The 13,081-nt window shown below is 45.3% G+C and overlaps 1 protein-coding gene across 2 annotated transcripts in view; it reads right to left on the reverse strand.

Annotated features, from left to right (window-relative positions):
- LOC138304192 (sulfotransferase 1 family member D1-like) overlaps nt 1-13,081 on the reverse strand; it is a 203,212-nt gene that overhangs the window by 40,682 nt on the left and 149,449 nt on the right. For both annotated transcript variants that reach the window (XM_069244044.1, XM_069244043.1), the window contains 2 exons: nt 6,969-7,063; nt 6,684-6,864 (listed from right to left, as the gene is read on the reverse strand). In XM_069244044.1, the coding sequence (XP_069100145.1) occupies nt 6,684-6,864; nt 6,969-7,063 (276 nt within the window). The remainder of the gene's footprint in view (nt 1-6,683; nt 6,865-6,968; nt 7,064-13,081) is intronic.

Genomic DNA, 13,081 nt, shown 5'->3' on the forward strand with positions numbered 1-13,081 from the left:
TGAATAATCAAAATAGCATACACAGTTTTCATATAAATCACATATTGCTATTTTAAAACTAGACAGTGCAATTTTCAACAGTTCATGGGGGAGTAAGAGTTGGTTAGTTTTTGCAGGTAAGTAAACCACCTACGGGGTTCAAGTTTGGGTCCAAGGTAGCCCACCGTTGGGGGTTGAGAGCAACCCCAAAGTTACCACACCAGCAGCTCAGGACCGGTCAGGTGCAGAGTTCAGAGTGGTGCCCAAAACGCATAGGCTTCAATGGAGATGGGGGTGCCCCGGTTCCAGTCTGCCAGCAGGTAAGTACCCGCGTCTTCGGAGGGCAGACCAGGGGGGTTTTGAAGGGCACGGGGGGGGGACACAAGTTTAGCACAGAAAGTACACCCTCAGCAGCACGGGGGCGGCCGGGTGCAGTGTGTAAACACGCATCGGGTTTGTAATTGAAATCAATGGGAGACCAAGGGGTCTCTTCAGCGATGCAGGCAGGCAAGGTGGGGGCTCCTCGGGGTAGCCACCACCTGGGCAAGGGAGAGGGCCTCCTGGGGGTCACTCCTGCACTGGAGTTCGGATCCTTCAGGTCCTGGGGCCTGCGGGTGCAGAGACTTTACCAGGCGTCGGGATCTGAGGAACAGACAGTCGCGGTCAGGGGGAGCCTCGGGATTCCCTCTGCAGGCGTCGCTGTAGGGGCTGAGGGGGGGCAACTCTGGCTACTCAAGGTCTTGCAGTCGCCGAGGAGTCCTCCCTGAAGTGATTGTTCTCCACAAGTCGAGCCGGGGGCGTCGGGTGCAGAGTAGCAAGTCTCACGCTTCCGGCGGGAAACGCAAGTTGGTTTAAAGTTGCTCCTTTGTAACAAAGTTGCAGTCTTGGGTGAACAGAGCCGCTGTCCTCGGGAGTTCTTGGTCCTTCTAGATGCAGGGCAGTCCTCTGAGGCTTCAGGGGTCGCTGGTCCCTGTGGAAAGCGTCACTGGAGCAGTGTCTTTAGAAGTGGGGAGAGAGGCTGGTAGAGCTGGGGCCAAAGCAGTTGGTGTCTCCGTCTTCTCTGCAGTGTTTTTCAGCTTAGCAGTCCTCTTCTTCTTAGGTTGCAGGAATCTGAGTTCCTAGGTTCTGGGGAGCCCTTAAATACTAAATTTAAGGGCGTGTTTAGGTCAGGGGGTTAGTAGCCAATGGCTACTAGCCCTGAGGGTGGGTACACCCTCTTTGTGCCTCCTCCCAAGGGGAGGGGGGTCACATTCCTATCCCTATTGGAGGAATCCTCTATCTGCAAGATGGAGGATTTCTAAAAGTTAGAGTCACCTCAGCTCAGGACACCTTAGGGGCTGTCCTGACTGGCCAGTGACTCCTCCTTGTTATTCTCATTATCTCCTCCGGCCTTGCTGCCAAAAGTGGGGTTGTGGCCGGAGGGGGCCGGCAACTCCACTAGCTGGAGTGCCCTGTGGTGCTGTAACAAAGGGGGTGAGCCTTTGAGGCTCACTGCCAGGTGTTACAGTTCCTGCAGGGGGAGGTGTGAAGCACCTCCACCCAGTACAGGCTTTGTTACTAGCCACAGAGTGACAAAGGCACTCACCCCATGTGGCCAGCAACATGTCTGGTGTGTGGCAGGCTGCTAAAACTAGTCAGCCTACACGGACAGTCGGTTTAGGTTTCATGGGGCACCTCTAAGGTGCCCTCTCGGGTGTATGTTACAATAAAATGTACACTGGCATCAGTGTGCATTTATTGTGCTGAGAAGTTTGATACAAAACTTCCCAGTTTTCAGTGTAGCCATTATGGTGCTGTGGAGTTCGTGTTTGACAGACTCCCAGACCATATACTCTTATGGCTACCCTGCACTTACAATGTCTAAGGTTTTGCTTAGACACTGTAGGGGCACAGTGCTCATGCACTTGTGCTCTAACCTATGGTATAGTGCACCCTGCCTTAGGGCTGTAAGGCCTGCTAGAGGGGTGACTTATCTATACTGCATAGGCAGTGTGAGGTTGGCATGGCACCCTAAGGGGAGTGCCATGTCGACTTACTCATTTTGTCCTCACCAGCACACACAAGCTGGCAAGCAGTGTGTCTGTGCTGAGTGAGGGGTCCCCAGGGTGGCATAAGACATGCTGCAGCCCTTAGAGACCTTCCCTGGCATCAGGGCCCTTGGTACCAGGGGTACCAGTTACAAGGGACTTACCTGGATGCCAGGGAGTGCCAATTGTGAAAACAAAAGTACAGGTTAGAGAAAGAACACTGGTGCTGGGGCCTGGTTAGCAGGCCTCAGCACACTTTCAAATCAAAACTTAGCATCAGCAAAGGCAAAAAGTCAGGGGGTTACCATTCCAAGGAGGCATTTCCTTACACCAATGGTATATGTGGACTGAGTACCTATACTCTGACGCTTATGTTGACCAGATACACAGTCTTACTTGAGTTGTAGGAACCATATAACAAGTGTTTAAAGCCAAGGTTTAAATAGCTGCTCTTATATTTGGTATGTATATATAGGAAAATTTGTCACTGTCAAAGAAAAAGAAAACAGAAATATCTTCAGTTTCAAAATTAATTACATTTTTTGTCTGGGTCCAAATAAAGGTTATTGGGGCAACCTTTCTGACAGGTATAGATGATTGAAGTTAGTTATACACATTTATTTTCTACTCTATATCGTACTAGAATAAGAATGGTTTCATGAGTATAGTAATCAGTGAAGGCATCCTCATGCATGATAGTTCTTTATACTGATAGTATACTTTTGCATGTTATAGGAAATTTAGAAGTGCTACTGAATCAATATCCACAGCTAAAGAAATTAATTTTTTTAAGTTGGTGTTGACGTTTTACAAAGAAGGAGGGCAGATTGAGTTGTCCCAGTGGAAATAAAATCTCTTACCTGAAGGTTAATCGGATCTTTTAAGCTAGTTCATCAATCCACTGAGCCACCTTAACAACAAGACAGAATCATAGCGTTTATAGGAATCTTCTACCTCAGAGCATTAGTCAGTGACTTCCACTTATCCCCTTAAATCCACTCCAGCAGGCATAGTAATCCAGTTCAATCTCTTCTTTCCCAGACCAGGACACTCAGTCATATTTCTGAAGTCAGAGAAAACTGCTAGAGGTTTTCATCAGCAGAGAGTGCGTTCAGAGTTCATTCCAAGTCCTAGCTCCAAGTCTTTCAAATCATAGAAATAACACCAGAAACTATTTCTAAGAGTCACCAGAAGACCATCTTTTCCTCCCTGAGGGGATAAATACTGAGCCCATTCCTTGAGGCATAGGAATCCAGTTCAGGGTCTACTTTTCCTTGAGGCTGCCCCAAGAGTCCGTTCCAGAGACGCAGAGAAATACTGCTATGCTATGCTGGTCTCCCTTAAGACAAACTCTTGAATCTCTACCCATGAGCACTTGTAAGGGGAAGGCAGCTTACTAGAGTTTAGAGAATGTAGTGCCAATCAGAAGATGGGACTCTAGTTTATCTTGCTTGAACCCTGAGCAACTGGTGCTTTATCTTCTTAGTGTGAAGTCAGGCTCTCCTTCTGAACCTTGACAGTTGCGCCTCATCTTGCAACGACTATCACTAAAGCTATTAGCTTGGGAACTTACCCTCAACTGTGGAAAATAACTGCTGTTAAGCCTCTTTGAAAAAAACTAACTTGAATCCCACAGATTTGAAAAACTATAGGGCCATCTCTCTACTACCTACTACATATAAAATCCTGGAGAAGCACCTCAACTCAAAACTGGTGGTATATTAGGAGGAGCATGAATTGCTTGATCCCTCTCAATTTGGTTTCACAGCCAACCATGGGACAGAAACTGCTTTGGTTTCAGGGGTTAATAACATCCGTTCTGTGGTTGATGCAGGACAGGCTGTGGCACAAATCCTTTTGGATCTATCCCCAGCTTTCAATACCATTTCCCCTGCCCTTCTGGTTGATCTGCTGCAGAATCTGGGGCTTTCTCGGTCTGCTTTAGATCTCTTAACATCCTTTCGGAAGGATAGGGCACAGATGGCAGTTATGAACCAATTTAGTTCTGATTCAATCATTCTTCCACGTGGGGTGCCTCGGGGCTCCCCTCTGAGCCCTACTCTTTTTAATCTCTATGTCTCCCCACTGGCTAAGCTGATACGGTCCTTCTGACTGCAGGCCTTAACCTTTGCCGATGACACGCAAATAATTGTGTCTATCACTAAGGATACAGAGGCCATTGCTGCCAGTTGTACAAAATGTATGCAGGCAGTAGCCACTTGGATGGGTACTAATTATCATAGACTGAATGGGGGCAAGACTGAGGTTCTGACTTTTAGCAACCAATCCTCCATTTGGAATAATGCCTGGTGGCCATACATATTAGGGGCACTGCCCATTCTGGCTGACTCCACCAAAAATCTGGGAGAACTGGTGGATACTAAGTTATTGTTTGACGTTCAGGTCAATCGTACTGTATCCATTTGTTTTTGGACTATTAAGACCTTGAGGAAGGTGTTCCATTATATCCTTCTGAAACACAAGCAGGTAGTTCTTGCCTCGGCTTCTTCTAGACTCGACTATTCAAATTAACTTTATTTTGGGGATAAATAAATCAGCAATAGCTAAATTACAGCTAGTACAGAATGTTTAAATTCCTAAATATCAATCAGTCTCGGCAGGGATCTCAAAATTGCATTAGCTACTGGTGAACAAACTCATTACCTTTAAGGTTTTATAGATTTGTTTATAGGGCAGTGGAAAATACCGGGCCCGGAGGACACAGAGGACTTTCAAAAATGTTCCTAAATTTAGGGGGGCCAGTTGGGGAGGTAGATCCTTTTCTGTGGCCACAGCAAAATTGTGGAACTCCCTCTCACAAGCTATGAGTGACTGATTTTTTTTTTTCTTTTTGTCTTTTCTTTCGGAGCTCTCCTTTAAGAGCCTTGACACCTTGTGGTAGATGTGCACTTTACAAATCTATGTCATTTCAAGTCATTTAATTTCATTTAGTTTTCACCTTGCCCAGGCCATGGCACTCAAAGTGTGAAATCGCAAAGGTTTTTTTTCCTGCTACATTTGCACAAGTTTTACAGAAAACTTTGCAACTTCTTGAAGTTACACATGTTTACGCTTGCCGCCCATTTCTTTGAAAATATTGACTTTTGCAACAATTAAAAGTGCAAAAGATAAATTTCCAGATGGAAATCCTGTGCACACCTGCCCAGTGCTTAATTTGTAAATAAAAACGTGACAGTGTCCAAAGCTCTCCTCAGAAACATGCGGCTGTGGCAATTAAATGTGTGAGTGTGGAATACTGCTTTGCATGGGTAAAATCAAACATGAACAGGGAAACATCACAAATGGTGAAAAGCAGGAACATTGCAAAACTTTGCAGAATAAAAAAATGCACACCTCTAGCTCGAATTAAATTTTAAGTGCACAGACATCCAGGCTCAGATCTTCTCCTACTTCTGTAGGGATAGCAAGAGGAAGTCATTCCAGGTGGCTCAGAAATCAAATACTGGCTCATCTTATAAAGGGGCCACAGTCTAAGTTCATTCCAAGTGGAAAACAAATTAATTTCGGATTCTTTTAACTCTCCAATACACGTTATACAACGAGTATTGTTAAAAAGACAGCTCATTTAAAAAGGAATCCACATCAACAAATGCAAATTCATTTCATATATTAAACGTATTGCAGATATGCTGAAAAGGTGCAACGTGGTGTGTAAACACTACTTTCGAGGTAAGGAGCCTGAAGAGGGCCAATTAGCAGTCTCCCAGCATCCTGTTTTTAGGATTGAGTTTGGGGGGAGGGACTTAATTTACTCAATTAAAGTGCACATGCATCAATATAATCAGTCCACTTTAAGGTCAATGGTTACAGAAGGTGCACCTTCAATGATCTTCCTACTATTGCAAAATATTTGGCAATTCTTGCTAGCTCCATAAGAATGTCACACATATCGACATCAGTCACTGCCTCATTGCAGGTTCTCAGACTGTGCCCTGGCTCCATATCAGGAAGCACAGAGATCTTATTTGTATGAAAATATAAAAGCATTCTTCTCCCAAAATCAACATCAAGTAGAAAAAGAATCTCACTCAACAGCAAGAATAGAAAATATATTGTTGTCCTACATATTTGTGGCCCCTTCTGTCTACCTACTGATATGCAGGTGTTGTCTGAAGGCTGTGCTTTTCTAAATGTAAGTGTCTCTCTTTGAGAGAGGTGTTTGAGTGTTATGACTTCTCGAGCTAATGAGTGTGAACAATAAGTCTTGTGATTTGGTTGTGGTGTTTGAAAAAGCGCCTTTGGTTCTTGTGTGCATTCTATGTCAGCTGGTTGTGAATGACTTGTAATGAGGAGTTGGGTCTTGTGACCTTCCACCAAAATCCTGTGTAAAGGAGATAAGTAGGCATTTAGTTCAGCAGGGACGTAAATGCCCCTATCATAATTTACTAAATATCCTACTTTAGGTGTGGTGTGATTCATTTTTGCACTTTCCCAGTATCTCCTTGTCTTTGAACTGCAGCTTTTATCAGCTAGATAGTGCGTTTTGTCTTTCCTAGAGATAGAGAATCTGAAAGAATTCTGGACCTGGTGAAGTTCCACCAACAACATGTTAGACTTTGATGTGTGTGAAGGAGCAAGCCAATTTGGTATCACAAGTATCACTATAGATGATGACGAAAAAACAAGAGAGAATGCAACCCTTAAAGATATCCTCACCTTTCCTCATGAAAGGCGAGATGGTGTGGTCCATGATGTCCTTGGGTACTGATGAGTAATTGGCCATTGGGTTTGACTTCATCTCCTGGAAGCTTGTGAGGTGAACGATCTTTTCCAGAGCTTCCTCGCTGATGTCCTTCTCCAAGAACTGCAAAATCCTCTGGATTTCACGCTTTGGGTCCTATAGGGTGTGGAAGACAGATGGAGAGGTTGCTTTCAGGAACGGAGACTGAATCCAGGGTTTAGGAAACATCAGTTAATATGAGAGCACACCAACAGCCTCACCTCTTTCATGTCTTCATAGAAGAGATAGAGGATTCGACAGTTCTTTTGTTTCTCCCACCATCCCTTCACGTGGTCATACCAGGAGCCAAAGACAACTGTGTGGGACCAAAGGCAGAGCATGAGACGGAGACAAGGAGAAATGGTGAAACAAAAAAAGGAACCTTTCAAACATGCTTGCACAACAGAAAGCAGCAGGTGCATGGCGATGTCAAATTACAGCACATGACATAACCAACAGCTTATTATTGTTATACAGTGCAGAGGAACTGAGACTTTCTCTAGTGGAGGAACAGAAATAAGGAAAACTGCATTGCACGCATTGAGGGCACGTCCGATTAGCAGACAACGTCAACAAATGCAGTATAGTTACACAGAAAATTCAGGTGTGGTTTTAAAAATTGGTACATCGTCCTTGGTCAGATAATATCCTCCTTTGAAATATTGTCACATCTTTGTGAGGCAGCCTATAATCACTAGCCTCCTGCACCTGCATGGGGTGCAGTGATAAATTGATAGCTACAAAATGTGGTCAGTTGTATAAAGAAATGGCTCCCTGTTGCAGTTACCCCCCACTTTATGCCTGATACTGATGCTGACTTGACTGAGAAGTGTGCTGGGACCCTGCTAACCAGGCCCCAGCACCAGTGTTCTTTCACCTAAAATGTACCATTGTCGCCACAATTGGCACAACCCTGGCACCCAGGTAAGTCCCTTGTAACTGGTACCCCTGGTACCAAGGGCCCTGATGCCAGGGAAGGTCTCTAAGGGCTGCAGCATGACTTATGCCACCCTAGGGACCCCTCACTCAGCACAGACACACTGCTTGCCAGCTTGTGTGTGCTGGTGGGGAGAAAATGACTAAGTCGACATGGCACTCCCCTCAGGGTGCCATGCCAACCTCACACTGTCTGTGGCATAGGTAAGTCACCCCTCTAGCAGGCCTTACAGCCCTAAGGCAGGGTGCACTATACCACAGGTGAGGGCATATGTGCATGAGCATTATGCCCCTACAGTGTCTAAGCAAAACCTTAGACATTGTAAGTGCAGGGTAGCCATAAGAGTGTATGGTCTGGGAGTCTGTCAAAAACGAACTCCACAGCTCCATAATGGCTACACTGAATACTGGGAAGTTTAGTATCAAACTTCTCAGAATAATAAACCCACACTGATGCCAGTGTTGGATTTATTAAAAAATGCACACAGAGGGCATCTTAGAGATACCCCTGTATTTTACCCAATTGTTCAGTGCAGGACTGACTGGTCTCTGCCAGCCTGCTGCTGAGAGACGAGTTTCTGACCCCATGCGGCGAGAGCCTTTGTGCTCTCTGAGGACAGAAACAAAGCCTGCTCTGGGTGGAGGTGCTTCACACCTCCCCCCTGCAGGAACTGTAACACCTAGCAGTGAGCTTCAAAGGCTCAAGCTTCGTGTTACAATGCCCCAGGGCACTCCAGCTAGTGGAGATGCCCGCCCCCTGGACACAGCCCCCACTTTTGGCGGCAAGTCCAGGAGAGATAATGAGAAAAACAAGGAGGAGTCACTGGCCAGTCAGGACAGCCCCTAAGGTGTCCTGAGCTGAGGTGACTCTGACTTTTAGAAATCCTCCATCTTGTAGAAGGAGGATTCCCCCAATAGGGATAGGAATGTGACCCCCTCCCCTTGGGAGGAGGCACAAAGAGGGTGTACCCACCCTCAGGGCTAGTAGCCATTGGCTACTAACCCCCCAGACCTAAACACGCCTTTAAATTTAGTATTTAAGGGCTCCCCTGAACCTAAGAATTTAGATTCCTGAAACTACAAGAAGAAGAGGACTGCTGAGCTGAAAAACCCCTGCAGAAGAAGAACAGAAGACACCAACTGCTTTTGCCCCTGTCTTACCGGCCTGTCTCCTGCCTTCCAAAGAAACCTGCTCCAGCGACGCTTTCCAAAGGACCAGCGACCTCTGAATCCTCAGAGGACTGCCCTGCTTCAAGAAAGACAAGAAACTCCCGAGGACAGCGGCACTGCTCCAAAAGAACTGCAACTTTGTTTCAAAGGAGCAGATTTAAAGACCCCTGCAACTCCCCGCAAGAAGCGTGAGACTTGCAACACTGCACCCGGCGACCCCGACTCGACTGGTGGAGAATCAACACCTCAGGGAGGACCCTCCGGCGACTCCGAGTCCGTGAGTAACCAAAGTTGTCCCCCCTGAGCCCCCACAGCGACGCCTGCAGAGGGAATCCCGAGGCTCCCCCTGACCGCGACTGCCTGAACCTAAAGTCCTGACGGCTGGAAAAGACCCTGCACCCGCAGCCCCCGGCACCTGAAGGAACGGAACTTCTGTGCAGGAGTGACCCCCAGGAGGCCCTCTCCCTTGCCCAGGTGGTGGCTACCCCGAGGAGCCCCCCCCCGTGCCTGCCTGCACCGCTGAAGAGACCCCTTGGTCTCCCATTGAAACCTACAGAGAACCCGACGCTTGTTTGCACACTGCACCCGGCCGCCCCCACGCTGCTGAGGGTGTACTTTCTGTGTGGACTTGTGTCCCCCCCGGTGCCCTACAAAACCCCCCTGGTCTGCCCTCCGAAGACGCGGGTACTTACCTGCTGGCAGACTGGAACCGGGGCACCCCCTTCTCTCCATTGAAGCCTATGTGTTTTGGGCACCTCTTTGACCTCTGCACCTGACCGGCCCTGAGCTGGTGGTGTGGTAACTTTGGGGTTGCTCTGAACCCCCAACGGTGGGCTACCTTGGACCCAAAACTGAGACCTGTAAGTGATTTACTTACCTGCTAAAAATAACAATACTTTACCTCCCCCAGGAACTGTGAAAATTGCAGTGTCCACTTTTAAAACAGCTTATTGTGTTTTATGTAAAAAGTATATATGCTACTGTGATTATTCAAAGTTCCTAAAGTACTTACCTGCAATACCTTTCAAATGAGATATTACATGTAGAATTTGAACCTGTGGTTCTTAAAATAAACTAAGAAAATATATTTTTCTATAACAAAACCTATTGGCTGGATTTGTCTGAGTGTGTGTTCCTCATTTATTGCCTGTGTGTATGTAAAACAAATGCTTAACACTACTCCTTTGATAAGCCTACTGCTCGACCACACTACCACAAAATAGAGCATTAGTATTATCTCTTTTTGCCACTATCTTACCTCTAAGGGGAACCCTTGGACTCTGTGCATGCTATTCCTTACTTTGAAATAGTGCATACAGAGCCAACTTCCTACAAGTTGTTTTTAATTCTTCTCTCCTGTTGTATATTAGATCAGTATAATTTATTTGAAAACACAGAAAATACATTCATTCTAAATGTACTGAAAAAATTATAGAAGAAGTAAAGTCTTGACAATGACTATGATATTATTTATTGTATGATTAATTAGTGTTCACAATAGCATCACGAGTAGGGAGATTTCAGTTGAACTCATTAAAAGAAAATCCATAAAACAACATCAAATTCATTTCAAACATTAATACAAGTGCAAATGCGAGGAAAGGGCAACGTGGAATGCAAAACGTCGCTTTGCAGGGGGAGAGCCCCAAAAGGACATTGAACGCTCTCCCAACAACATAATTTCATAACACTTTATACAGGGGAGCATTGTTAAAAAGACAGCTCATTTAAAAAATATTCATTTTTAGCAAATGTAAATTCATTTCATACATTAAAACGTATGGCAGGTATGCTGAAAAGTGCAACGTGGTGTGCAAATACTACTTTCGAGGTAAGGAGCCGAGCCTGAAGAGAGCCAATTAGCAGTCTCCCAGCATATTGTTTTTAGGATTGAGTTCGGGGGGAGGGATTTACCATACTCAATTAATGTGCAACTGCATCACGGTAGAAGTCCACCTTAAGGTCAAGGGTTACAGAATGTGCACTTTCAATGATCTTCCTGCTATTGAATAATATTTGGCAATTCTTGCTAGCTCCATGGGAATTTCATACATATATACATTAGCCACTGCCTCACTGTAGGTTCTCAGACCGTGCTACAAAACGATTGACCTTGGTAAAAGACGCCTTTGGGACAGCATTGTTGAGCAGTAACATAATAGGTGGTTCATAAATTCTGGAGCATAGGCACAAAGCCTTCACTGCTGTTGTCCTGGTGTTTTGGATCTCCAGTGCGTTCTTATTTCCCATGTTGCCAATGACAGGAGTCCAGTAATGAGAATGCTCTTTAGGACTTGCCTCCCCATCGGAGCCTTTAGGTATGGCTGGCAAGCGACATACCCACATGATTTGGAAAGCATTGACAAGATAAATCAAGGAGAATGAAAATTACCGAAATGTAAGTTGAAATATACCCATTTTGCAACACTCAGGATTTCAGGGTTGCATAATTGGGTTTAGAGCCAACATGTTTAAGGAATGCAGAGAGAGATGTCGGGTTAAGTGCGTTTTAAAATGTTTGTAACTGCTAACTGTGTTTTAGGTATGACAATGCTGATGATGGGATGATTGCCCCTTTATAAAATGTAATGGTCTGATTTCATTGGAAGTTCCTTATTAGCAGGGTAGAGGGCGCAGGGTACAGGGAAGGGGAGCAAGAATAAGGCGGTTTCACCTTGTTGAATGAGTAACTACTTGAATGCTTGCCATTATAATTGGTGTATTTTTATGTTCTGTGCAATTAGTTGGATGTTTCTTCTGTAGTTTAGATTCAGGTTAATGCTATAGAACCTATTATTCGTGTAGAATATGTCCCAAGAAAGCCATCGTATAGGACTGAAATGGAAATTTATAAAGGAGGTAGATTTTGGGAGGAAAATATAGGGGGCATTGAGGACTTCGCCAGGGCAACCGCAAGCCTCATTAGTCACTGCAAAGAGGCGGCAGAGAAGGAAAGGATCCCTGTCCCGGTGCCCTATAAAGTGCTTTGGCTTTTCTCACTGTACTGTACATTGATGACTTTGCAAGGGGACTGCAAGCCCCATTTGTCAAAAGGAGGGAGCAAAGAAAGAGATGGCAAACCCGGTCCCTTGTGAGCTATAAAGCACCTTGGCATTTCCCACTATGCAGGATATACGCAGGCCTGCCTTCGCCCATCATCCGTAAAGGAGCTGGGCTGGGCCACCAACCTTTGCTTTGTTTTTCGGTTCCTGGCAGACCTCAAAGGAGACAGTCCAACTAAATGGTAAAAGAAAAGCAATTGCTAGCCCACAGGGTGTTTGCAGCAGGAAAAACTCTCTCACACATGGAGCAGAGAATTGTAGAGTTGATGATAGCCAATCTGACTGAGGAAAAGGACAGGGTGTAGCTTCAGGCGGAGGGGGAGTGCTACACCCACCTAATAAATTAATTTTCTAATAAATAGTTGGGTATAGATGCTTTCAGTCGGGTATGGTGAGATGCCGGGTTTCACCAGGAACTTTTACATACATTAGGACAAAAACACACACACACTCTCTCCCTCTCAGTTTTTAAAACCGTCATAAATATTGGTAATTTTACAAAATATTGTGTTTTCCCTCACTTAGTACCCCTGCCACTCCACATTCCTCTCGCTTTTCACAGCCCCTTAGGCCCCTCCCATGCACTCTGATTGTCATACAATGTATTATTGGGTCACAAAGTGAAGGTGAGCCGGTGACTCAATCTTTTAACATCGGTACCCTTTAAGGGGATTGTGCACTTAGTGGTTTTGACTCAAAAAAATTGTAACAACTTTGAGTGATCCAGCTGCACACCTACAATTTGAACATTCCTCTACAGACTCGGCCACTAGTTGGGCAAATAACTAGAAACAGCCCATAAACTTCCATTCCTACGCCATAACAGTTTTGCAAATCCACACTCTGGCATACTGAAACAAGATGGCCAATGGGGAGACGTTTTTCAACTAAATGCACCGCATGTGAATTACCTAAAGATGCTTTCGTGGAAATGGCAATATCTTGTAGTTATGCAGCAAGACGCAAAGAACTGAGATCTATTTCTTCCGCACCACATTTAGAGAAGGGATCTGAGGGAGATTCTTGTCATAAAAAAAGTGCTTTTCCTCTTGATAATGGGTTTTGATAATGGGTTAATGAGAAGAAGTATACCAGAGAGGACTTATCTTGTTAGGGCTAACTTGCAGGTTAAGAATGCTCTGAGTAGATTGCGTGACAATGTGGTG

The sequence above is a fragment of the Pleurodeles waltl genome, chromosome 7 (assembly GCF_031143425.1).
Source record: "Pleurodeles waltl isolate 20211129_DDA chromosome 7, aPleWal1.hap1.20221129, whole genome shotgun sequence".
In the NCBI taxonomy this organism is placed as follows: Eukaryota; Metazoa; Chordata; class Amphibia; order Caudata; family Salamandridae; genus Pleurodeles; species Pleurodeles waltl.